At 45.3% G+C, this 27091-nt stretch overlaps 1 protein-coding gene across 2 annotated transcripts; it reads right to left on the reverse strand.

Annotated features, from left to right (window-relative positions):
* Nucleotides 1-10347: 10347 nt before the first annotated feature.
* FOXJ1 (forkhead box J1) lies at nucleotides 10348-26497 on the reverse strand. Of its 2 annotated transcripts, none has more exons than XM_033962169.1 (3): nucleotides 26368-26497; nucleotides 23516-24106; nucleotides 10348-11697 (listed from the first exon to the last, which is right to left on the reverse strand). In XM_033962169.1, the coding sequence occupies exons 2-3, from the start codon at nucleotides 24047-24049 to the stop codon at nucleotides 10879-10881; spliced, it is 1353 nt and encodes a 450-aa protein (XP_033818060.1). In that variant the 5' UTR covers nucleotides 24050-24106; nucleotides 26368-26497; the 3' UTR covers nucleotides 10348-10878. The 2 variants fall into 2 exon arrangements, with proteins under 2 accessions (XP_033818060.1, XP_033818061.1); XM_033962170.1 differs by lacking the exon at nucleotides 26368-26497 and adding an exon at nucleotides 24421-24514.
* Nucleotides 26498-27091: the final 594 nt, after the last annotated feature.

The raw sequence follows: 27091 nt of genomic DNA on the forward strand, positions 1-27091 counted from the left end.
CGCCTAGTTCCTTCAATCTTCCCAAACATCGATCTTCCTTCTCCAGTGATCTCTCTCTTCTGATGGTGTGACCAAAATAAGACAGTCATAACTTCATCATTTGGGCTTCGAGTAACATAGCCAGTTTGATCTCTTCCAGAATTGATTTGTTAGTTCTTCTGGCGGTCCACAGCACACCTAAAATCCTTCTCTAGCACCAAAGCTCAAATGAGTCAATCTTCTTTCTGTCTTGTTTCCGTAGTGTCCAGCTTTCACATCTGTAACTGACCACTGAGAAAATGAGCACATGGCCAAGTCTGATCTTCATTTGGAGTGTTACCTCCTTGCCTCTGAATACTTTGTCAAGAACCTTCATTGAAGAGTGACCAAGTGCTCTTCTATGGAGTATTTCCCCCCTGCTAGTTGCTTCTTTGTTTACAAAAGAGCCCAGGAGATTGAAATCCTTTACAACTTCTATTCTACCTTAGCTTTCAAGCTCAAAATCTTCATCATTTTCCATGTTCATGATCTTCATCTTGTTTGTGCTCAGTTCTAATCCCATGTTATGACTTTCATCTTTGACTTTTCTCAGTAGATACAGCATGTCTTCTTTGCTGCTGGTGATGAGTGTTGTATCATCTGCATAGCGCAGGTTGTTTATATTTCAGCCACCAACTTGGAAACCGACACTCTCTTCTTCCAAATTTGCTTTTCTGAAGATGGTTGAACAGGTAAGGTGACAAGATGCATCCTTGCCTGAAACCACATTTTATTGGAAATCAATCAGTGTTGCCATATTAGGTTCTCACTGCAGCTTCTTGATTTTCATATATGCTCTTTATCAGCTGAGTTATGTGTTTGGGTATTCTCATTTGCACTAGATTTCTCCATAGTTTATTGTGATCCACATAGTCAAAAGCTTTGCTCTAGTCCACATAGTCTAGTCTTTGCTCTTCTCCAATATCCATCTAACATTGGCAATAAAGTATTTTGTTCCTTGACCTATTCTGAAACCAGCTTGAACTTCAGGTAGTTCTTGCTCAACGTATGATTGGAGCCTTCGTTTTATTTTCTGCAATATTTTGCTGGTGTGTGAAATTAATGCAATCGTTCTGTAGTTGTTGCAGGCCTTGGCATCACCTTTCTTCAGTATAGGTATGAACAGTAATCTTCTCCAATCGGTTGGCCATGTTTTTTCCTTCCAAATCTGTTGACACAGTCGAGTGAGGGCCATGATAGCACCTTCTGAGCCTTTTATTAATTAATTTGGAATACCGTCGATACCAGGTGATTTGTTTTTTGATAAAGCTTTAATTGCTGCTATGACTTCTTCTTTTAAAATATCTGGTTCTTTGGCTTCAGTTTCCAGGTCAATTTCCCCAATGTTATCCTCATTATCTTGTTTATATAAATTTTCTGTATATTCTTTCCAACTTTTTTTAATGCTTTCTGGATCATTCAATATCCGCTGATAGTTAAATACCTATGTATCATAAATACGTATGAAGTGAGTCTCTTTCAATTGAAAGGAAACTTCAGAGTGAGAGGGCAAGGGATGAAGTTAAGAAGTGATAGGCTGCGGAGTAATTTAAGTAAATACTTTTTTACCAAAAGGGTTGTAGATACATATACTAGTTTCCCAGTAGAGGTGGTAGAGATATAGACTTTACCTAAATTCAAGAAAGTGTGGGACAGGTACATGGGATCTCTTAGGGAGAGGAGGAGATAGTGGATGCTGTGGATAAGCCATTTGGCCTTTATCTGCCATCATGTTTCTATGTAATAACTGTACAATCCACATAGCCACTGGAAGGGCCTGCTGTGACAACTGCAGACCCTAAAAACAGAGGCAATAGACCATGCTTCCCCAAAGAAACAAGAGACATCCACAAAGCACACCAGGTTGAGCCAGTTCCTGGACACAGGAGTTAAAAGTTCAAATGCTTTATTACAAATTTCAAACTACACCAACAAAACACTGGAGCCTAGACCCAACACAGGCTGTGTTTCGGCAAATTTAGCCTTCCTCAGAGGTACTGTGAAACTGACAGATGAAAAAGCTCTACGTTGGTGATGTTGAAACCGCTGTGAAAACTTCAGTGGTTAAAAAGCGAAAATGAAATTTGACCCCTTCCTGGCTGTGTTTTCAATTGTGCAGTGCTCCTCCTTGCTCTATTGGTTTCTTCTCACTGTTTCATTCTCCTCCAGGGTTGTATTGATTCTGTGGCTAAATTTGCCGAAACACAGCCTGTGTTGGGTCTAGGCTCCAGTGTTTTGTTGGTGTAGTTTGAAATTTGAAATAAAGCATTTGAACTTTTAACTCCTATGTCCTGGAACTGGCTCCACCTGGCGTGCTTTGTGGATGTCTATGTAACAACTGACCTTACAGTACATTCTTATATCAATAGGGTGATACAAAAGATTATAAATTAGGACTTATCCTTTAATATATTCCTTTTGTATAAATGTCTTCTCGTAACGGTATGTCATTGTTACACCCTTTATAAATTATTTTCTATTTTGTTAAACCCAATTTTATAGTAAATCACTTAGATGTGTGTTTTATGATTCATGGTTTATTAAGAAATAAATAAATTGTAATCTTCCTTAAGATGAAGGGCATAGAGGGATGTAACCTGCACAAACAGCAAGGACAAATCCAGCCACCTTACTGGGCAGATGGACCATATTGGCATTTATTGATCATCACATACAAAGTTACTGTATTACTGTGAAAGTTGTCTTGCTTCTGATCATCTCTAGATGATCAGGTGTTCCATACTATGTTTTGCGGGATTAATTAATCCATGCTTAGATTCCCATAATACTGAACCACAAAGAGCAGAGATGACCAATCACAGCCCAAACACTGATTGCAGGTGGCAAACAATGTTTATTAAAAGCCTTGACGTGTTAAAAAAGGACCCAACACATGCCATGTTTCAGCGCTTCTGCCTGCATCAGGCGTCCACAGTATCTTAGAATGGTAGCACCAGAAACATAGAGTAATCCGAGCATTGCAAAGCATGTAACAGGCACCAAAGATACGGTGCACCTCTGGGTGAAAAAACGTATCTATGGTGACTGTTAACACAGACACAATGGCCCCGAGAGGGGCATGGGTGGGTCGGGGTGTTCACTGAAGATGTGTGCAGTATTATAAAATTCAGGGGATTCACTGCCTAACTTATTTGTGAGGGTTTACACCAGGTTTTATTTGGTGTAAATCCGTGTGTCCAAAGTTGGGTGCGAATCCCAAAGCTACGTACGATTCTCTAAATGGCGCCCATCTAAGAGCAGAAGAAACAGAAGAACAAAATCTCTTCATCAACAAGAAACCGGCAATAGAAGAGATGGAATAGACAGGAAACCAGCAGAAACAATCACCAGTCAGGCTTTGTATGCCCACTACATTTTCTCACTCACAGGTCTTATATACATTTTTATTGAGTAGATTCTCCATAGTCCTCATTTTATTGGATACTTCCTTTGTTTTATAGCATCAATTGTTATTATATGCATTCATTAGCATGTATATATTTATGGATGGATGTAGTTTTTAAATGTTTTTATTTTGTTCGTTTTATTTAGTTTGACTCCTGATGCAGGCCTTTGGGCCGAAACACGACTCGTATCGAGTCATTTGAACTTTTATTATACCAATGAAGCCTGACTGGTGATTGTTTCCGTTGGTTTGCTGTCTCTCCATCTCTTCTGTTGCCCAACTCCGAGCACCATTTAAAGAATAATACTCGACACACATTTTTTTCAGCACTCAATTGTGAGCACCATTTAATAAATCTAATCCTTAATAGATTTGTGACTCACCTTGTCACCACAGTTCAAAGGGACACAAAGTAAACATTCGCATTGGAATCATACAAGACAAGCAACAAGGACAGCAATATACATTCCATTAACATGCATAAAATTAAGCAAACAAAAAAATAAAGTGGGACTTATCTGAGTAGGGACAGTGGCATAGCGAGGGGGGTGCCATCGTGGCAGAGGCTCCAGCACCTCTCTTCCTCCCCGCCCACCCACCTACCTCTTCAAATGATCGCCAGCCACAAGCAGCATCTCTTACCTGCTGCTTGCGCCAGCCTCAGCTCTCCCTTTGACATAACTTCCTGGTCATGGGATCAGGAAGTGATGTCAGAAGGAGAGCTGAGGCTGGCGTGAGCAGCAAGTTAGAGATGCTGCTTGCTACCGATGATCATCTGAAGAGGTATGGTGTGAGTGGCGGGGAGGGGGTGCATGGCACTTTGATGCCGGGTGCCACCGCCCCAAGTACCCTCTTCCCTTGCCATGCCACTGGGATCAGATCCTATCCAGATTAATCCCACTCTTTGGGTCCATACCTGGGTTTCCTGTGGCATAAAGTGCATAATGCCACTGAAAGCCTGGTGGTCATGGCATGGAGCCTGGGCAGGGTTTGCATTTATTCTGTTAGTGGTATATTCAGTCCACTAACCCAGTAATTGCCTGGAAAAATGAGGACAGCAAAAAGGATTTCCTAACATTATTGATTCTCTGTGCCCCACTCTGCATATCACTGGTACTTGGATAAGCAGCAGTGGCCAAGTTATACCTGGATATTTGGATATTTAAAAAACCTATGGCCACTGGCATTTAGAAGAAAACTGACCACCACAAACTGGATACTGGTGAGAACGTTAACATGTTCCTCTAAACACCCCTCTTTTAAAGTCATAGGCCTGACTGAACAGGTTTCTCTTGAGGTTCTTCTGAAATGTCCAGATGTTTCTCATGGTATGTACAGTGTCATAGGAAACATATTCCATAATCTAAGTACATAGACTGAGAATACCCTCATCTGAGTCATTTGTTCCTACTTGCAATAATCACAGAATACTATATGTGCTTTATGAACATGAGTTTATTGGGCAAACAGAGGTATATGGGAGCAATAATGAGAGCAGAAAATCTGAAGATAAGGATGCACACCTCTGACTTAGAGACTGAAGGCTCTGTTGGTCCAGCTATTGACCTTTGAGCGAGAGCAATTACCCCAGGATCACCTCCAGCCCTCTAGTAATCCACTCCTACCAACTAACTCCCTTCATTCATTTACCAATCCAATTAGTGAACAGACTGGGGAGTCAGTAGGTGGGTGGAGAAGTCTGGGGCAGAGTTTTTTTTAGAGTCAGAGGCTGTGACCTGGCTATTCCAGTGCTTAGATGGAGGTTTAGGCTTCAAAAATTTAACTCCTGGGCTAGTGTTAGTCTATAGCAGCCCTACACAACATGCGGCCCGATACGGCTCTCACTGCGGCCTGCAGGCAGCTGCCGCATCAATGAGCAAGCCTGCCCCAGAGCACTTCATTCTACTTCCAGGGCAAGCCTGCACTGCGCAGTAGCTGCCTGAAGACTCCTGCTACCATCGCGTGCCGGGACTCCTGTCTTGTTGCCATGGTGTGCCGGGACTCTGCCTACCTCCTCTTTTCTCTGCACCCCCAGACCAGCAGCGGCAGCTCTGTGTGCTTTTAACTTCGCCACAGAGCTGCCGCTAGCAATAGTTTAGATGTGGTTTTGTGAGGTAGCCTCGGGGCCTTTGCTATGCCTGCCCGCTTCGATGATGCAAGGCAGGCCAGCCTAGCAAAGGCCCCGAGGCTGCCTGATGAAACCATATCTAAACTAATGCTAGCGGCAGCTGTGTGGTGAAGTTAAAAGCACACAGAGCTGCCATTAGGCTAGACTCGAGAAAGGAGAGGTATTGCTGGACAGGGAAAGGGAAGGGAGGAGAGTTACTGCTGGACAGGGGGAAGGAGTACTGCTGGACAGGGGGGGAGGGAAAGGGAGAAGAGGTGCTGCTGGCCTGGCAGAAGGGGATGGAAATGAAAGGTGCTACACATTGGAGGGGAGGGTGAGATGGTGCATGGGGAGAGAGCCAGAAAGGAGGAAGGGAAGGGAGATGGACATCAGGGGGCGAAAAAGAGGAAGGGAGAGAGAAATGTTACACTGGGGGGGGGGGGGAGAGAGAGAGATGACTAAAGGAAGGAGAGGAGTCTGGTAATGCTATAGAAATAATAATAGTAGTGGTAGTAGAGAGAAATGCCAGATTATGGGAAGGAGAGGAAAGAAATGCCAGACGGGGAAGGGGGGGGAAAGGAAGGAGAGAGAAGTCAGACCACTGGGAGGAGGGAGGGAAGGAGAGAGACATCAGACCACTGGGAGGAGGGAGAGAAAGAGAGAGATGTCGGACTACTGGGGGGAAGGAGGGAAGGAGAGAGATGTCAGACCATGAAAAGAGAGATGGGAAAGTAAGACATGGAAAAGTAGATTTTGAGAAGAAAGCTGAAAATTGAATGTTAAGTTAATGCCGAAGATGGATGCAAGGCAGAAAGTGAAGAAGGAGAGAAAAACAGTCAATGGATAAGAAGGTCCTGGAAACATAGTTAAAAGCACAGAAAAATAAAGTCACCAGACAACAAAGGTAGGGAAAATGATTTTATTTTCAATATAGTAACTGAAATGTGTCAGTTTTGAGAATTTATATCTGCCGTGTGTATTGTGTGTATATGAAAAATGAAAGGAAAAAAATTGCATTACAATTAGTAAAGGGGCAGGATCTGGGACAGAGCTTGGGTGGGTTTAGGGCAGAACTTGGGAGGTTTGTGTTTGGGGGTGTTTAGCTTGAAGTAGTTGAGAAGCACTGCTGTAGGCAGCCGACGCCAGTGTCTCTCCTTCTCTCCTGTCCTCTTCCCTGCTAGCACCCCCTCAGGGCCCGTCTGGAAGGCCTCTGCGCTTGCACGGATGTCAACGTGATGCCACGCATGCGCATGATGTCATCACGGCAACGTCTGTGCACTTCCGGGTGCCTCGAGCCGTGGCCACTATCTGCAGCCCTCGCTACATTTTCCGACTTCGTTTCGGCCCCGGATCATTTTTGAGTTGTGCATGCCCGGTCTATAGTACTGTGCCAGTGTAATTACTGAACCTGGGAGACTCAAGTTCAGGACCCTTGAATCCAAGAATTCCAAGTCCAGGACCATGCTCCAATAAAGCTCCACTTTTGACCCTTCAGTTTGATTTCTAGCATTGAGCCATCCCTGGTATCAGCTAATCCCTTCATTTAAATGGGATTTGCATGGATGTGTGCTAATTTTAAGCTCATATTTTCACTCACCTTTTAATGCACATTTTTTGTAAGTTATAACCCTCATTAAATCATAAAGTTTAACTGACCATAGGGTACACTAAATGCGAGTGCTTTGCACCCCTACTTCCATCAGCCTATTTCTAAGCCTTTCAGCCTCGCTGTCCCTCCATCTGTCTCTCTTGTCACATATCTCTCCTTTCCCCTTTTCTTCTCTCTATCTCCATATCTGAGTCTCTCCTCAGCTTTTCTCAGTCTTAGGGTCATGTTAGGTAAAGAAGCTGTTTCTATGGTGACCACCCTGTGAACTTGCTCTTTGGTGTATGAGGCTCTGAGAACCTCCCTTGCCTCTCCTGCCCTGCATCCTCTGGTTAGAAATGCATGTGTTCAGGTAAGTGCTTCTTCTCTCAGTCACAGGAGTCAGCAAGCAAACTGAGATGCAAAGGCGGGAAGGGGTAAAACACGGACCTGACGGACCTCGCGGATCTAAACCCACACGTCCTTAAAAATCTGAGGTCCGTGTCCTTGCCACTTGTAGTTTCAGTCTGACAGACCTCGATGAGATTTTAGCGCTGACGGATCCGTCTCAGCATAGGGAGGGAAAAGTATTAGGATCCGTCAGCGCTAAAATCTCATCGAGGTCTGTCAGAGTCAGAGACTAGTGCTGGAGCAGCAGAGTAGAAGCCAAGAGAGCAGGGACATAGGTTTGGGATGTGCGTTATGGAAAAGAAGTCTCCAAACGTTGCTGGGTGCTGCCGGGGTTCATTCTGAGGATCGTAGGCATGAGGCAGAGCCTCGGCTGCTTTCCTTCTTCTGAATTGCTCAATGTACCCCTCTGCTCTGCCTTTCTTGGGGAAGGGGTAAATCGCTGGTCTCAGTCTCTGACAGACCTCTATGACATTGTAGCGCTGACAGATCCTAATACTTTTCCCTCCCTATGCTGAGACGGATCCAACAGCGCTAAAATCTCATAGAGGTTTGTCAGAGACTGAAACTACAAGTGGCACGGACACGGACCTCAGATTTTTAAGGACGTGTGGGTTTAGATCCGCAAGGTCCGTGAGGTCCGCATTTTACCCCTTCCCTGCAAAGGCAGCAAATTAGTGCATCACTCTGTTGGACTTATGCTATAAATATTTCAGCCCAAAATTCAAAAGTGCTTATCCAAGTAGCAGAACTTACGACCCAGATAAATGCCACTGACCAGGGCCGTCCATCAATTTTTATTCAGATAAAGCCACTGCAAATTATTAAAGACAGGAAATAGTCAGGCTTAACATAAGATGATCTTTGCAAAAGCACTAGAAATGCAAGAAGAAAGCGTGAACGTTATTTCAAAGTTTTTTTTTATTGTAAATAAACTTTCAATGTAAAAGTTAAATTGCACACTTTTTTTTTTTTTTTGCAGTTTTCAGCCTCGATATGACACATGAAGAAGCATTGTGCTGCCCCCCTCCCATTTCACCTTCCCTTCAAACCGAAAATAAATCACCAAATAAATTTTCCAAGATAACAGACCTACATACAAGTTGTAGATTGGCCTTTGTAGGATGGAGGGTACAAGGAACATGGTCTGTGCAACAGATGAGTCATTTCGACCATATCTGAGGCCCTTTAGGGCACCTACACTTCAACAAGAAAAAAAAAAAATACAACCCCCAACTTTGGGGGTTACTAAATGAGATCTCTCAACAGCACAGGGACTCATAAATTCTCTCCCACCACCTCCCTTAGCTGTGACACATTATAAAAGGTTCACAACCCCTCTAGGTCCTGCAGTCACTTGTTGTCTTCCAACAACTCGTGAAGAGAAGACCTGGTTCTTAGTGACAGTCATTCAAACTTCTTCCGCAAGCCACAAATAGTCTGTGCATTATAAAATCCCAAATCAACCATTTTCATCTCTTTGTTTTCCAAAGACAGTTATCAAATTACAAGGTTATATTTTCCGAGTGTAAAATACAATTCTACGGCTACAGATCGGCAAAGTTAGTCTATGTATTCCCCAAGACTAAAGGCTTCCATGATCAAATACATTTTCTAACGTAAAATTCATATTATCACTAAACCTTTCAAATGAAATCTGTATGCATATACATTACATTAATTCATTTACATGCCAGGAGCAGCGTAGGAAGATCTGAATTTGTTTTACCAAAATATTGGGGTTTTATCAACAATATTTCTCTGCTGTTGTGCAATCCTTTTCCCTAGTTATCAAAACAAACTTCTGATAAACTTTCAGAAGTGGGTCAGAATGCCTCAGCCGTGTTCCATTCCAGCCATTCCTAAGACTCCATGACATCCTGATCCAATTAAAATGAAGAATGAAGGAGATGAAGGATGCAGGGAAACAGAGGCACCATTTTTATTAGCAAGGGTACAGAGAGTCCTTCTGTTACCATCACAACTCTCAGATATGAATTCATACTCTCTGGATGCATCTTAATAGTTCAGCATATATGAACATCAGTTTCAAAATGCAGTGGTCCATGGATCATTTTTCAGCTGTTACCAGCTGCTCAGCATGTTTGTGCAATGCAAGGAACACCTTATTTTTAAGTTTTCCAGCAGAAACAAAGACATCAGTACTTTATCTGTTTTGTTTCAAAGGTAAAAGGGTTAATAGTCCAGTATTCTGGAAAATTTGGGAAACCTTCCTAAAATCCATTGCTTCAAAGCAAAGGTCTTATGTATATGTTTAATTTACACGTGTGGTCCCCTTGTAATATCATGTTTTAGACAGCAAATATCTCCACAGAAAAACATTTAAATGATTGTGCACCAATTCTAAAAATATAGGGTTTCTGTACAATGTTCTATGCACTTTGTATATACATCATCTATAAAGCCATTCTGCTGCTTGTCACAGGAGTTGGACCAGATTTCACCTTTCCTCTCCTCCGCCTGGGTCTGGAGGGAGTTATAAGCACCTTGGGGCCTGGAGGGACCTTGTTTGCTTTACTTTCTAATTATGTTAGGTTACACACTACCTGGGAAGTAGTCAAGCCATAGGAAGACAAGCGAGGGAGAAGTATAAAGAAAGAGGCATAGAGATATGGAAAAAGGCAAAAAAAAAAAAAAAGGACAGACAGATAGACAAAAAGGGAGAGAGAGAGAGAAACAAAGACAATGAAAAAAGGTGAGGAATAGATGAAAAGAGACAAAGGAAAACCTGAATGCAGTGCAGATAAGAACATGATTGAGAAAGGAGAACAAAATAAAGAGAGGATGTGAAGGAGGAAGAAAGGAAAAAAAAAAAAAAAAAAAGACAAAAAGGGAAAGAGAGAGAAACAAAGACATGGAAAAAAGTTGAGGAACAGATGAAAAGAGACAAAGGAAAACCTGAATGCAGTGCAGATAAGAACATGATTGAGAAAGGAGAACAAAATAAAGAGAGGATGTGAAGAAGGGAGAGAAAGGAAGGTTATCTGATTTGGCAATCACTGTATTTGATTTCACAGCTAAACAAATCATACCTTCTACTAAAACAACAAAAGCGACAAGATGCATAAGACTGAACAAGTATAAAATTTAAGTATGCCGTTTTTCTCTGTGTATGAAACTTTGATGCTGAGGCTTCCCCAGATACTCTGCTCTCATCCCTGTGGCATGCAGCCTAGCAGTGGTCTAAGATGTGAGCACAGTTTCATTTACATAATTTGTTTTAGCAGAGTCCTCTTTTCCGTCCTTTGTAAACTCCAGCAGCATTCAGACTCTCCATTCCACTAATGGACAAATGTCTATACCTGGGTTATTTGTTCATTTGGTCCTATCATTTTAAATAAAAGACACCACTGGGGCCCATTCATTCAAGTCTGTGGAGAACGCATCATTTAGTTCAAACAACTGGTCCAAGCTGACCGAGTTGGAGAGGCAATCATTTCTTCCCTCTTCCCATGGATGCTGGAGGAAAGAGGTGGCCAGGAATGTTTCATCAATATCCAAGTTGTTTTGGTTTGTTTCAGTTAGAACTTGATCTTGCCCAACTGGGTACCATTCTTGAGGACGATCAATGTGTTTTCCGTGCACAGTCAAATCCATTGTTCTTGTGATTGGGCTCATAGGAGGTGTCATCTCTAGGGCATCAAATGTGGACAAGCTCTCACTCAAGGTGGTGTCAAAAATAGCTTCCCAATCAAAATCGCCTTTCAAAGGCCCAAGTTCTGTCTGCTCCTCTTGAGTGAGCATTGGGGAACTGGAGAGACGAGGGGCCTTACATACTCGTTTGGGTAATGGTTGTTTGCGCTTGTGTGCAGCCTTTCCTTCTACTGGGTTCCAGTTCTGGTCATTAGTAGCTTCCTCAAACTCCCTCAGCAGTTCTTGGGACTCCATGCTGATGTTCAGGACTCCTCCATTTATCCAAGGGGACGTGCCCTGTTCCGAAGCAGCCGCATTGGTGGATGCTAACCCGATCCCATTTGTGAAAGCTGGATGGATCTGCACAGGAGGTAAACGTCGCTTCTTTATCGCTCCATTCATGAGCCTGTCGGCATACTGAGGGTCGATCTTCCAGAAGCCCCCTTTCCCAGGCTCGTCTTTCTCCCGTGGGACTTTAATAAAGCACTTGTTCAAAGATAAATTGTGTCTGATGGAATTCTAAACCCCCCACCAAAAAAAGAAGAAAAATAAAACAAATCACAAGGTGAGAAGAAACCCATGCCATAAAATTAGCGGAATATACTGGCTGCCACCACCCAAAGTACAAGAATCTGTGTTAATTGCCAAATAACTGTTCGGAAAGAGCTTTGCTCCTATTATAGAAAATCAACACCAAATAATAATAATAATAATCATTGGTAGTACATATACAACTTTGAAAATCCATTTCATTAAAATTTTGCTTGTTTCTCTTACATTTGGACTGTTATAAGATTAAGAGGTGGATTTTAGAAAATATGAACCAATCAGAATTAAGACATCCACGTATTTCAGAGCAGGATCTGCCAACTTAGAGCCAGTTCTAAAATACAGCATGGGTGTCGGAACGGGGCAGGCCACAGGGGCCATGGCCTCCTCAAGGATTGGTGGTCGCCGGTTGGTTCCCACTCACCCACCCCCTCCCGGCGCTGTACTGTAAAATCTTTGGGCAGCCGCTGCATGGCGCCCACGAGTAGGCCTGCCCCGGAACCCTTCATTCTATTTCTGGGGGCAGGCCTGCTCGTGGACGCCGTGTGGCGGCTGCCCAAAGATTTAAAAGTACAGGAGGAGGTGGGTGGGTGAGTTGGGAGCTGGTGAGAGGCTGTGTCGCAGGATTCTGCTGGCAAGGGCAAAGCCCTTGGACTTCCTCCCCCCCCCTCAAACAAAATAGTGTTCTGCTGCCTATGCATGGATGAATGGACTTTTACGTGTCGACTACATGTGGCAGGAGCATTCATTTTAAAATCATAGTCATCTATAATAGTTGTGAATCAACATGGGCCCATAAACGATTTATGTTATGAAATGGCAACACAAACATTTTACCGACTGGAATATAACACCCCCCCCCCTTTTTTTTTTTTTTACAAAACCACACAAGAGGTTTGTTAACATTGGCCGGGGTGCTGAATGCTCTGCACTGTGCCAACGGTCATAGATTTCCTTTGAGCGTCGTAGCAGCACAGGGCATTCAGCGTGCCAGCTGGCGCTAAAAACCTCTTGCCCGGTTTTGTATAAAGGGGGTGGGAATAAATGTTTATGTCGGCCATTTTGGAAACATAAGTGTTTAATTTTCTTCCTGAAGCTGTCACCGAGCCTGCTATCCCTTGTCACTTTTGCTTTGGGGGTGGGGCAGGATACAGTTACCAGATTTTCCCGAAGAAAAATCCGGATCCGTGGCCCACCCAGTTCCACCTGTGTCGTGCCCCGTAATACATCCCAGCCCCACCCCCCCAGACGGCATCCGCGCATGCATGGACACAATGCAATGATGTCACACGCGCAGGCACGTGTCATCACCACGCCAGGTTTTGAAAAGCCGCCCAGACATGTCCTCGAAAAGGAGGACATGTCTGGAGAATCTGGACGTCTGGTAACCCTAGGGGAGGACATCAGTCACTGAGGGATCAAGGGAAAGACCTTCCCTAATCTCTCCAGTGAAGCACTGCTCAGTATGAGTACTTTTTTGAAACACAGATATCCTGGGTAGTAGGTGTCAATGCCAATATTGATCTTTTTAAATATAGATTTGCATCTCCCTTTACAAATGGGAAATAAGGTGACGGGACTAAATTGCGCGAGACAATGGCGCGCAAACAACTGAGCGCAAGGTTGACGGCGCACTGAAGAAAAGCACTATTTTAAAGGGCTCCGACGGGGTGTGTGGGGGGAACCCCCCCACTTTACTTAACAGACATTGCGCTGGCGTTATGGGGGGGTTTGGGGGGTTGTAACCCCCCACATTATACTTAAAACTGAACTTTTTCCCTAAAAAACAGGCAAAAAGTTTGGTTTCAAGTATAATGAGGGGGGTTACAACCCCCAAACCCCCCACAACGCCAGCGCGATGTCTGTTAAGTAAAATGGGGGGGTTCCCCACCAACACCCCCCGTCGGAACCCTTTAAAATAGTGCTTTTCTTCGGCGCGCCATCAACCTTGCGCTCAGTTGTCGGCGCGCCGTTGTCTCGCGCGATTTTGTCTATGAACCGGGAAATAAACATGTATTTCTAAGCCTATCCTAGACCCACCTAAAACAAGCCCAAACTATACCTCCATACCTTATGCATGTTTTAGATCAGTGGTTCCCAACCCTATCCTGGAGGACCCCCCCAGGCCAATAGGGTTTTCAGGATAGTCCTAATGCATATGCATGAGAGAGATCTGCATATAATGGAGGTGCCAGGCATGCAAATCTGCTCCATGCATATTCATTAGGGCTATCCTGAAAACCCGACTGGCCTGGGGGGGTCCTCCAGGACACAGTTGGCAACCACTGTTTTAGAGCCTTAGATGTATAAAGCACTTCTAAAATAAGATCACAAGGCAATGGCGGAATAGAAATCGCTAATGTAATGTAATGTAATTATAGAGGAAAGGGACAAGAAACCTGAACTTGTCACGCTTAAAACTACTACTTGCTGAGATAGCAGTCAAAATACAACCAAGTTGATTACTAGCAGACAAAGAGGATGCCAAGGGGATTCAGAATGGAGAGATATTTTAAAGGTTGCCTAGATATTGTCCTGTCTAGTCATCCATAATCCTTGTTGTGGGAGCAGCAAAGGCAAATCCGAGTGCCTGGAACTTTGAATAAAATCTCCTCAAGGTTGCTGCTCACTGGCTGAGAGTCCTGGCATCTCTCCAAAGCACACAGCTCCTGCAGGCCTCGCTCTATCTCTTTCTATTATGGTGGTATGACCTTTAAAGATGGTCGGAGCTTACAGGAACCAGGATGGGGGTATGCTCAAAAAGGACTGTAGCTAGGGAGAGGGCAGGAGAAAGAAGGAGCGGTGGGAGAATGCACTAGCACAGCATATTAAAAAAAAAAAGGTTTTATTTTGCAAGCATTTGGGACTACAGCGGCTGAGAATTTACTGTTTAATGAAATTTAACAAGGGTCATAGAACTGCAGGCCCAGTCCTCCTACCCCCAGACCCCCTCCTTTTTCATTCAGCCAGCCTGGTCTGAAGTTGATGATTAGCCAACCGGTGAGCATATTTATCATTCTTGCCTGGTGCAATCAATCAAATACCACCTACATCTTTGGAAAGGGGGCTTGCAAAAAAGTTTTGTTTTGTTTTGTTTTTTTTAACATTTTAATTAAAACGCAGAGCTCATTCTTAGAGAGGAGTGGTCCAGAGAATGTCAGCTCTGGTACTACAGCACTTTCACAGCTATTCAAATGCTTACACATTTCTGAATCTTTACAAGCAGTGCTCTTAGCTAGTAAAAAAACTCAGAATTCTTACCCTGTCTGGCTTGGTGTTTGTAGTTCTCTGCTCTCTTAAAGATACAGCTCAACTAAGTTTTCTCCCACCCCCTCGAGATTTTCCATCTTTTCTCAGTTTTTGCTCACAGTTAAAGATCTACCTATTCAAAGTGACTATATTTACTTCAGTTTTTCCAATTTCTTAGCTGTGACTTGCCTTACTATAATCCTATAATTTGCTGTCGTCTTTACTTCACTTGCTTAATATTTTTCATATGCCTCAAGATGTCTTGGGTAGCAGCAAATAAACATTTTATTACTTACATGTTCTTAAATTTGAAGAAAAATGTCAACAAAAGCATCTTAGCGAGGGAAGAACCTCCTTTCTCCTCATATTTATGAGATTTAAGAGGGATTTAGCTATTGGTGAGCCTGAAGCCCAATGGAAATTGATGAATATTTTTGCACCAGTCTTTGGAAAAGGGACTTGACTATCTAGTTTATTTGTAGATAATTGGTAGTGTAGGGAGCTTGAGATTAAAGCTACTTGCTCTCTAACAAGCTTGTCCATCCATAACTACACAAAGAATAAGCTCTTTCACCCAAAGATTTTCCCAAAAACTAATGCTTCAGGGTTATCAAACCCCCGGACTGGTGTTTAGCCTATTGCATGCCTGGAACTCTTGTTCTAATTTCCATATGAAAGGTATAACAAGTTCAGGCTTGCAGTGGGGTAAAGTGTAGTTACTTACCTGTAACGTAGGTTCTCCGTGGACAGCAGGATAGTCAGCCACATATGGGTGTTGTCCCAACACCTCCCAATTTGCGGATAAGCTCTCCAATAGCTCAGAGAGATTTTTTTTTTTTTTTTTTTTCTGAGCACGTGCAGTGCCAGGGCCCCACTGGGCATGCCCGAGCCCTACCCATTTCCCCCTGCTTCCCCCTAATCCCCAGGATGTTCCTAGCTGTGGCCGGGTCGGCCGTATGGGGAGGCGGGTGGGTTGTGTGGCTGACTATCCTGCTGTCCACGGAGAACCTACGTTACAGGTAAGTAACTACACTTTCTCCTAGAACAAGCAGGATGAGTCAGCCACATATGGGTGACTCCCTAGCCGAGGGATGTACCGACTGGACCTGCGCCTTAGCGCTTTGTGCATCCCTCGCCTGGCTGTGGAGGCCGAGCCGGGCAGGGTAATCAGGCAAAGCAGGTAAAGTTGTGGAAACAAGGTTTTAGATAAAGTGCTGTGTTAACTGAGCAATAATACTCACAGAACAGTGAACTGGTCAATGACAATCAATGAACAGTGAGAAACCAACTGGTCAAAAGTGACAATTCGTACTTGCATGTGAGAATTCATACTTGCCTATTCCACATTCAGTCTAGACAGGAGACTTATTTAACTCACAGAACAGCGAAACTGGTCAATGACAATCAATGAACAGTGAGAAAGCCAACTGGTCAACAGTGACAATTCTTAACTGGTCAACAGTGACAATTCGTACTTGCATATGAGAATTCATACTTGCCTATTCCACATTCAGACTAGACAGGAGTGCTGGAAGACCTACTTAACTCACAGAACGGCGAAAACTGGTCAATGACAATCAATGAACAGTGAGAAAACCAACTGGTCAACGGTGACAATTCATAACTGGTCAATAGTGACAATTCGTACTTGCATATGAGAATTCATACTTGCCTATTCCACATTCAGACTAGACAGGATTGCTGGAAGACCTACTTAACTCACAGAACAGTGAAATTGGTCAATGACAATCAATGAACAGTGAGAAACCAACTGGTCAACAGTGACAAATCATACTTGCATGTGAGAATTCATACTTGCCTATTCCACATTCAGTCTAGGAAGAAGTGTTGGAAGACTTACTTAATCAATATCTATAACACCCTACTTGAACAGTGTTTGTCGATATTTATAACACCCTAATTGATCAGTGTTTGTCAAGGCTGTGCTAGTGGTTGCTGTCCCTCCCGGGAGGGAGCCTGTGCTTGGTGAAGGTGTGCATGGAGGACCAAGTGGCTGCATCGCAGATGTCCCCTATTGGTGTGTGGTGCAGATGTGCCGTTGTGTTGGCTATGGTTCTGCGCTGGTGGGCGTTGGCTCCCACCTGCGGTTGATGCTGCGCTTTTCTATAGGTAAAGGGGATGCACTCTTATATCCAGCGCGCGCCTGCATTTGGTGGCCGGAAGTCCTGGTCTGTTTTGGTCGTAGGAGACGAACAATTGAGGCTTGTCTAATCTGCTGCATAGTCAGGGCCCACACACAGTCCAGGAGGTGTTGCTGAGGTGGCAGTGTGCCTCCCTGTGGGGAGATGTAGAGTGCCGGGAGGCACGCTGAAGCCGCCTTCGGCAAGAATCGGGGGTGGGTTCTGGGTACCACCCTGTTCTCATGAGGGAGTGTGTCGGTAGACACGATGGTCAGAGTTTTCCCAGCCAGGAATACGGGATCTGCCTCCCCCAAAGGTTTGAAGGGGTCGAGGTGAGATGATGCGGCACCAAGTTGAGGTCCCATCCGGGCGGTGGTGGTCTGACTGGTGGGTGCAGATTGGACAGTCCCTTCATGAAATTTTGTGATTACTGGATGCCTCGACACTGGTTTGCTGTCTAGGCCAGCGTGGTATGCCGTGATTGCACTTAGGTCGACCTTGATGGAAGTGGGTTTTAGGTCCCCCTGAGATAAGCTCAGTATGTACTGCAGGATGTCCGGTATGGGGCAGTTGTAGGGGTCTCGCTGCGTGTCTGTGCACTGGTAGCGGAACCTTCTCCCTTTCAACCCATAGCGTTTTCTGGTAGAAGGTCTTCTGGCTGCCATAAGAGTATGCTCCACGTCTTGTGGTAGGTTCATCCTCTCATCATCCATGCGGTCAGGGCTAAGGAACGCAGGTCGTGGTGGAGGGGGTAATGAGAACTGCACTGATCTGGAGCGGGGAGAGGTGGGTGAACCGCTATCCCTTGCCGGAACGGGAACCATGGTTGCAGGAGCCCGATCAGGGCAATCATGATCACCGTTGCTCTGTCCTGAAGAATCTTCTGCAGGACTTAGGGTGTTCCAACTCACAGACAGACCGTCGGGGCTGAGATGGCGATGGGTTGATCTCTTTGCGCAGAAGGTCGAGTATTTTGAGTTCGGTTCGGTTGCAAATAGGTCGATGCTCGGTGTGCCCCAGGTGCTGAAGATCTTCTTCATCGCCGCTGGGTTGAGACACCACTCATCGGGATCCAGCTGGTGGCTGAGTCTTTCTGCCAGGTCGTTCTGCTCCCACAGGAGGTAAGTTGCCTGGATGGTGCATTGAATGGAGTTGGAGAACTCCCACATGTGGCAAGCTTCCTTGCATAGTGAGGTTGACCCTGTCCCTCCCTGTTTGCTGATATAGTGCGAAGCCACCTGGTTTTCTGTTTGGGTGAGGACTGCCCTGCCTGTTTGAAGGTTTCGAGGGCATTCCCTAAGGCCCTGAGCTCCAGTGGGTGGGTGGTCAGAGGTTGGGTACACTGGTCCCAGTGACGTCTGAGGTGCCCTTTCAGGGATCACATGAGTAGTCTGGTGTGCTGCACAACAAAGACCGGAGCGTGCTGATGATGAGCTGCTGGCAGGGATGCACTGGGCCAGGGATGTCATGGCGTCGATCTGGTAGTCCCGTAGGACGGCCTTGGTCTGCGTGGTGTCGATGACTGCCCAGATGAACGATATCCCCTGGGTGGGTATCAGGTGGGGTTTCATGTAGTTGATGAGGAACCCCAGTTCTTGGAGGAGGGTTATGGTGGTTGACGGGGCTGCCAGCTGTCGAGATAAGATAGGACGCGCACCCCTTGAAGGCGAGGATGTGCCACTGCCACGCACTTTGTGAACGCTCTTGGAGCCGTTGAGAGTCCAAGGGGAGTCCTTGTACTGGAGGCATCTGTTTTGGCTTTAGAAGCGACAATGCCTCCTGTGGGCTGGGTGCATGGGATACTAGCCAATACTCGGGCTGTAACAGGGCCAAGACTGTACCCAGAGAGTGCATCTGGACCTTGTGTATGCATCTGTTGAGCTTACAGAGATCCAGGGACGAGCGTTGTCCTTGTCCATGGTGACGCGGGGGTTCCTGGAGTAGAAACCCCTTGGTGATCTCCTCTGTTCATCACCGCCTCTATTGATTCTGCCGAAGCAGGTCCTCTCCTTGCTGCAGGAAAGTTGGGTCATCAGATGGAGGGTCCCCCGCCCACTCGGGGGGGGGGGGGCGGGAGTGGAGACGAATTCGGAATCCCTGCTTGATGATGCTGAGGGCCCACTGGTCGATGGTGATCCTGGGCCAAGCCTTCGCAGACAATCTGATCCTGTTGGGCCGGAGGGTGGTCAAGGTTCTGTTTTTGTCTTGGGGAGAGGGTTGCCCTTGGATGCCCCTGCCCCTCGGGCGGTGCTTGTTTGCATAGCAGTTATGTTACTGTTGCGAGCGCTGGGGCACAGACTGCTGCCAGTGTGGACTGGCTCAGTTGTGAGCTGGAGTCTCTATTTTATTTTATTTATTTATTTCCTCTCACTGGCCTCCTGATAAAGCCGCATCTGGAACTGGAGCGCAGCAATTCGTGCGCTCAGCATTGCGCCCTCGAAGGTCTTTTTCCCCGTGGAAACCAGGGTTTTTCAGGTCCTTCCCTGATGGGGGATGGAGGGGGGGGTCGTGCTGCCCTGTTTCTCTTAAGCTACCGCAATGTCCATGTATGGCTGCTGCGGGTTGTCGAATCCCTGGGCTGGAAAGATCTGGTACTTCAATCCCAGTCTCCTTGATGTTGGTTGCCCTGAGGAGGGAGTCAGCCAAATCTCGTCTCTGCAGTCTAGGAGGTTCTTGTGGACTGGAATCGCCACTGCCTGCGTGAAGTACTGGTACTGGTAGTTCAGGCCTTGTAATACTCTGTCTTGGGTACTTGTTGTCCACCCACGTGGATCTTGAGAAAGGCTGTGAGTTTCTGGAGGGACTTGGGGTGAGTCCTCGTTTGTGGGTTTTTTGTTTTTGTTTTTTTTTAGTAAATATTTATTTATTTTTGTGGGTGGTGATTCGGGGCGTGGCTGGAGGCTGGTGTGTAGCTTGTTCCTCCGTTGCTTGGGTGCATGGCATGCCGCTGAACCGCGCCATGTTGTTGTGCGTGGCTCCCTCTAAAGGGGGACATAGTGGGGAGTGTAGCCCGCTGAGAGAGGAGTGGGTCAGCAGGAGGATTAACTGTGGCTGCTGGTCCCACCCCTGGTGGTTCGCAGGTTCATGTGCTGCTCCACTTGACTGGTTGGGTGGCTCCATGTACCCCACCGCCCTTCCCTGTCCTTCTTGAGAGGGGGGGAGAGCCTGCAGAGAAGGGGCAGGATGCACCCCTTCATCTGTGCCAGTGCACCTGGCTGCGTTTCCCACTGTGCCTGGAGGCAGAGAAAGAGGAGTGATAATGCCTCTTGAGTGGGCTTCTGCTGCTGTACTGCCTATTGTATATTAAACTGTACAGCGCTGCATATGCCTTTCAGTGCTATAGAAATCATGAATAGTACAGAGTCCCTCATGCTAGCTGGAAAAGCACTCTGCCTAGGTTTTATGAAGAGCAAACAGCTTTTTAGACTGAGGAGTTTCAAACCCCCACCCTTGGAGAGGCATGGTCTGACATGCCGCATCTCTGAAGATATCAGCACCCTGCTGAGAAAGGCAGACTCCTCGTTCCCAACCTGAGAGGGGGAGGGGGGCGGGGTGGGAAAGGTGTGAATTGTAGACTCTGCAGGACCCCAAGAGGGAAAGAAACATCAAGTTGGTTTTTTTTTTTGTTTTTTTTTCAGCATGTCCTTTATAAGCTGAACTTTGGGGCAGCATGTCTCCTACTGGGGGGAGAGGTCTGCAGGTCCCCTCCAAGGGAAAGAAGCATGGGAGATTCTTTCTCCTTAAATTCAGATTGGGAGGAGGGTGGGGCAGAGCCCTCGGGGCTGCAACAGATTATCAGAGGTTTTCCCAAAAACAAGCAGATAGGACTTACCTTTGAACCCCGATCGGCTCCCTTCAGAGGCTGGCTGTAAGAGGCAGCATGCCGTCTGGAGGGTGAAAGCCCCGATCTGTTGCTTGCAGAGGCTGTGGATTTACGCAGCAGCATGCAAGACTCCTATCGGCTGCCCTGCAGAGGATGGCTGCATGGCAACATGCAGGGATTCCTGGAGAGATCTCTCGGTCTGGCGAGACTCCTATCGGCTGCCCTGCAGAGGCTGGTTCTAAGCGGCAACATGCAGGGACTCCGGGAGATATTTCTCTACCGGGCCAAGTGCAGGTGGGGGGATTAGCTGAGCCAGGGCATCCTGGAGGCTCCTTGCCACTGTAGCATGTGGATCCCCCGCTGCTGCATTCTGATGAGGATGGCTGCTGGAGGAAGATTCTTGGGCCTCACTTCTCTTCATGCCCTGCGGAGGCTGGCTGTAAGCAGCAACATGCAGGAACTCCTGGAGAGATCTCTCGGTCTGGTGAGACTCCTATCGGCTTCCTGCAGGGGCTGGCAGCTAGCGACAGCATGCAGGACTTCCGGGAGAGATTTCTCGACCGGGCAAGTTGCAGTCGGGGGGGTTGACTGAGCCAGGATGTCCTGGAGGCTCCTCACTGGATTCGTCTGTGGATCCCCCGCTGCTACGCTCCGATGAGGATGGCTGCTGGAGGAAGATTCTCGGGCCTCACTTCTCTTCATGAAGTCTCTCATTGCCCTCTTCCTTAGCTTGCGTGCACGTGGTGACATGTGCGCACAATGCAAGCCACACGGAAACCTCGAGCGCCGGATCCAATCAGTGGGCGCACAATTCATGAGGATCCAGTGTGTTCATCCTCCTCCTGCATCCCAGTTGTTTCTTTAGATGATTCAGGCATCTTCAAGTTGAGTAGAAAAGTTGTAATGGAGAGCTGTAGAAAAATCCGACCGATGGGAATGGGCGGAAACTAAAGACTGGGGATTAGGGGGAAGCAGGGGGAAATGGGTAGGGCTCGGGCATGCCCAGTGGGGCCCGGGCACTGCACGTGCTCAGAAAAAAAAAAAAAAAAAAATCTCTCTGAGCTATTGGAGAGCTTATCCGCAAATTGGGAGGTGTTGGGACAACACCCATATGTGGCTGACTCATCCTGCTTGTCCTAGGAGAAACCCAGGTTAGGCTGAAACTGCCCTGTAAAGGCGTCCCTTGGTAACCTTATCTTCTGTATCACTGGGTGACTCACTTTAGCACTTGTCATAGACTAAGTCCATTTTTGAGTGTCCAATTGTAAAATTATTTGGTGCCCAAAATCCACATGGCTCTTAGGCTCAGCCAAATCAATGCTAATAGCTCTTTCTTCTAGTGTTAGATTTTGTGGAAAAAATATTAATCTTAATATACCACTTATAATCTAAGTGGTTTACATTCAGGTACGTAAACATTTTTCCCTGTCCGTCCTGGGGGGCTCACAATCTATCTAATGTACCTAGGGCAATGGGGGGATTAAGTGACTTGCCCAGGGTCACAAGGAGCAGTGTGGGTTTGAACCCACAACCTCAGGGGACTGAGGCTGTAGCTCTAACCACTGCACCACACACTCCTCTTAATAGGACCATGCACTCTCCTTGTCATCCATTCTGATAAAATAAAATTGCAAATGAAGACTATATAAATTGATATAAAAAGTAGAGAATGAAAGGGTGACAGAATATGTCACCATCCCCGTTCCTGCGGATAACTGCAGGAAACCATCCCCGTGTCATTCTTTAAGGAGAGAGGGAAGAATCAGAGTATGAATGGGCCCAGCCACTGACCCTCAAGCCTTGCATTGAAGAATGCTGGTGTAGAAGGACTGAGGTTGAGAAAGACAATAAAGCATGAGATGGGATGGTTTTCCGCGGTTATCCACAGAGAAGGGGACAAAGCAAAAATAAGTTACTAACTTTCCAGGGAAGGTGAGTTGTGAGCCCACCGGGACAGACAGGGAAAAATGCTTGAGTACCTGAATAAATTAAGCAAGGCAACCCCATGACCTTTTCCTGGCACTTTTGACTTTCTTTTCTGTAGCCATACTACCTGGTTGGACCTGCCCCTGTTCAGCTTCTAAAAAATCTGGTGAAGACAAAAATGTGGAGAAGATGATGTTCAAGATACAGAACTTCTCATCCGTGCAGAGTTGTTTCTTGGTTTGTTTTTAGTCTCTAATCCATGAGCTTCTGTATCATTCAGGACCTCCAGGGACCCCTGAGGAAGACTGTATCGTTGAAACACAGACCGTGTTGGGTCCATAGTCCCCAATGCTTTGGGTTCTAGATATTTTTTTATATGGATTATTAAACTGGTTTTTGGTTTTTTTTTTAATAAAGCCTGCATCTTGAACATCACCTTCTCCACAGAGTTTTTTGTCTTCGCCAGATTTTCATTTTGTCAACCTTTTGTTTGCAGCGTCTAAAAAATACTAGTTTCAGGATCCTCCAGATCAACACTTCTGTGTAAATAGGTATAAGCTACAAACTAATTTTCATAAGGTATTGAAATCAATTCTATTATGCACTTATAAAAGAGAGGAGTAGGATAGGGAGCAAGGTGCGTGATTACCTGCCAGGTGGGATCCGCATGTCTAAAATAACAGAAATTATCAGTGATCCATTTGTAGATAGCTGAAAGAGTAATTTTGATCTTCTTGCTGGCCTGCATGGCCATGCAAATCAGAGTGGCATAAGAGTATGGAGGTTTAATGTGGGGATTCGTCTTGTAGTCTATGTCCTCCATGGGTTGGGCTTGGATGCCCATACCAAGGTGGGCAGTCCTAGATGTGGAAGAAGAAATGGGCTTGCCTGGCGTATGGGGCATGCCCATGCAAGCTGGATCAGCAGCCAAGGGAGAACACGGGGCGGCAGAGCCTGGGATCTTGCTGTAGCCATGAGGGTCTGAAGCACTGGCAGAGGACGAAGACTTGTTCACATTTGCGTTGATGATGGAGAATTCTTGCAACCACTGCAAGCTGGTTAGACTGTCATCCAGGTTCACCGAGTCCCCCATGATGGTCTCCTGTACGCCTTCCCCCTCCACCTGAAGGCTTTGCCAGCACTCAGCCATGTCTGGGGTGGCCACAATGGGCAGGTCCAACATCCAGGAAGCTTGGGAGGAAGTTTGTAGGAGAGGTGGGGCTCAGATCACTCCAGTCACCTGCAATTATGGTCATAGATCAACGTATAAGCCAAAGTAAACTTGTGCTTAAAATAATGGAAACTGCTGATACTATAAACTAAAGTAAAACAATCCCTCAGTTTCTGATTCTGAACTTCTGAAAATATCTGTACAGTCTTTACTTTGCATTTAACAGCATCGTTCTCCTACTATACTTCTGCAAAATGAAATCAAATTGGAAATACACTATGCTATATTTTTCTTTCTAATATTTGACTATCAATTTGAAGCCAGTGAGCACTTCACAAGTAGAATGCATCCTTACAGTGTCACTGAAGCTCAGAATTTTATACCTTACTTAAGGACGAAGCTTGGTGATACTCCAGCTCCCTTGGGATTATACCCCCTCCAGAGGCAACAAGAAGGTGCACAAGAGCCATCTAAAATCCCAAAGCTGACAACATGGACTTACACAACTTCGTAAGGAAATCTGTGGCTCAGATTCCAAAGTGCACAAGGAGGAAATAGGGAGAATGCTGCAACACCTGATCTAACTCGCTCCAAGGCTCTCTCTAGTTCTCCCTGCTTTCTGCAGACCCCAGACTGCACCATTATTACCAGAATGGAGGAACACCAGGGCATTCTAGAAAGGTCTGTCTCCTCCTATTTGTCTGAGTTATTGCTCTACTTATCAGGAAACTAGGTACAATTTATAGTAAGTCATTAGTATGGTGCAAGACTGGCCTTTAGAAATAGCAGCCTGCATCTATTCATGAATCACATTTTACAAACAGACCCCCCTACAATGTACAAGCACAGTAAAGAAATAAGACAAAATGATCACCCTATGTCCACTCTTGTATGTCACTCTACCCCCACAATAATGGGTCCCAAACCTGTCCTACTGACCTCACAGCCAATCAAGTTTCAGGTACATTAGAAAGAGTGGGAGCCAGCCGGGACAGATAGGGAAAAAATGCTTGAGTACCTGAATAATTTGTAATCCGCATAGAATTGTAGGATAATTGGAATATAAATTATTAAAATTAACATACATGAGAAATATGCATCCCATGCACTGGAGACCCACCCTGTACAAACATCTCTCATCCGTGTCCATGGTGGAGACCAGCTGTGGAAGTCACCAGGACACGTTTGGGAAGTCACTAATGTAGCAACATCGCAATTTTTATCTTTCCAAACTTATACTTCATTTTCCAAAGCTCTTTCTGAAATCTGACAGCCGCAGTAGAACCAAGCCCAGTTATCTGCTAATGTGATGTACCAGCCAAGGGAAAGATTTGGGGACAGGAGGCATTCTGTAGAAAATATGATGGGTCGTTCCTTTTTTTTCCCACCTTAAACTAATATTGGGTTTGTTCAAATAACAAAAGACAGCCATATTAATTTACTTTGAAAACACAAATATCGAATGGGCAATAAATGCAAAGGGTGAATTAAACATACTTAAATGCATTAATTATCATTGGCTAACCCAGCTACAGGAGTTTCGACTATATTTTTGGGGACACAGTGGGAAAAGGAGATGAGATAAACGTCAAAAAATATGATCCTCCAAACCTGAAGGCATTCCTATTTGTTTACTCTTTGATTAGTTTGTTGGGATTTTTTTTGGGGGGGGGGCAGGGAGGTGACAGAAAAAGTGAAATAAAAAATAGATTTTTTTTTTTTTAAATAGATAGCAATTGTCTCTTCCCTTGTGTCCATTTCTGGCACAGAATGCAAACCTAGCAACTTGTTACTTAAATTTTAATTCTTATAGTGTTTTTGTATTATCTGAGCAGGAGTTTTAAGTGACTTCCAACGTTTTTATATTTTAACTTTGACTGTTCCTGTTCGAAGAATACACCTGATTTATGATGCCTCTGCTGGTGATGATGTGCAGTTTGGTTGCATTATAATTTGGCTGAAAAAAAATATCTTGCAAAAATTATTATTCTTTTTAATTTTCAAACGAAACAATGTACCACTGAAGTTAATAACTCCAGGAATAACAGATTCCGGGCACATATGTTTTTGTTTTTAATGAAGGAAAGCACAGGTTACAAAGAGTATGAAAACCGAACATATTCCGACAGTTACAGGTATAGAATCCAAAATCCTAATGCTACACTAGAAGTTCTAGAAACTGTTTCGTAAACATCAATGCGAACAGAATAACTGGTTTTCGTTTCATAACTGCCAGATCTCTAGAAGTAAAACGGTGCAAGTCTAGTGCCTGGATACGGGTCTTTTCTCGTTCTCCCCCTTAAATTTAAGAAGTATCTGCGATTGCTTACCTGATTTAGAGCGAGTCTCTCTGCTTCCAACTAAGCAGGAAGGTTCTGGAAAGAGGAATATCTACTTTTCCCCCCCGTAGATAAATTATTGCATACAGAGCCTGCCAAGTCCCTTTTTTTTTTTTTTTTTGCAAGCCTCCCAGTGATTTGTAAGCAGCTCAATGACTTGTCATTAAGTAGCTGCTCCAAAAGGCTTCACGGGATACTATAGCAACGCCCCGCCCCCATAAACAGCTTCCGCCGCTGCCATTGGCCCGCCCGTCGCCATGGAGAAAGCTCTAGCCCTTCTTGCCCGTTTAGCCTTACAACTTGGCAGAACTTTTTTTTTTTTTAATTTTCTCTCGTTCGTGACTTTTAATTTATTACTCATGAAATTAAAAGTGCACAAACTTGTTGCAACGCAGAATCTTCTTTTCTTCCCTCTCTGCGAGGTTCAGCGTGTGTGTGTTTTGTTTATACTGGTGCAAAGTTATGGAAATAGGTGTTTTTTTTTCTGTTTGTTTGTTTTACTGCAGGAATGGGGCCGTTAAGACTGTGTCTGAGTTTCATTAAGACAAATTAAAGCCCTTTTCAAATAGCTCAAAGATCTCTATTATGCTACCAAAGACGTTGCTGCCACAACTCAAGCCTGGAAAGCGGACGGGGTTAAAGACCTGCTCTCCGGCTGATAGATTGTGTCTAAGGGTCATCCTCTCGTAGCAATGCGAAACCTCTGTCTTAGTCG

Source organism: Geotrypetes seraphini, chromosome 10 (genome assembly GCF_902459505.1).
Source record: "Geotrypetes seraphini chromosome 10, aGeoSer1.1, whole genome shotgun sequence".
Classification (NCBI taxonomy): domain Eukaryota; kingdom Metazoa; phylum Chordata; class Amphibia; order Gymnophiona; family Dermophiidae; genus Geotrypetes; species Geotrypetes seraphini.

Bases quoted from the DNA above. Each gene is read 5' to 3' on its own strand.
- FOXJ1 (XM_033962169.1), bottom strand. From the start codon at position 24,049: ATGTTGGACCTGCCCATTGTGGCCACCCCAGACATGGCTGAGTGCTGG. The intron at 11,698-23,515 runs GTAATCACGCAC...TGGGGGGTTTAG, and splicing joins ATGCGGATCCCACCTGGCAG to AATTCCATCAGACACAATTT.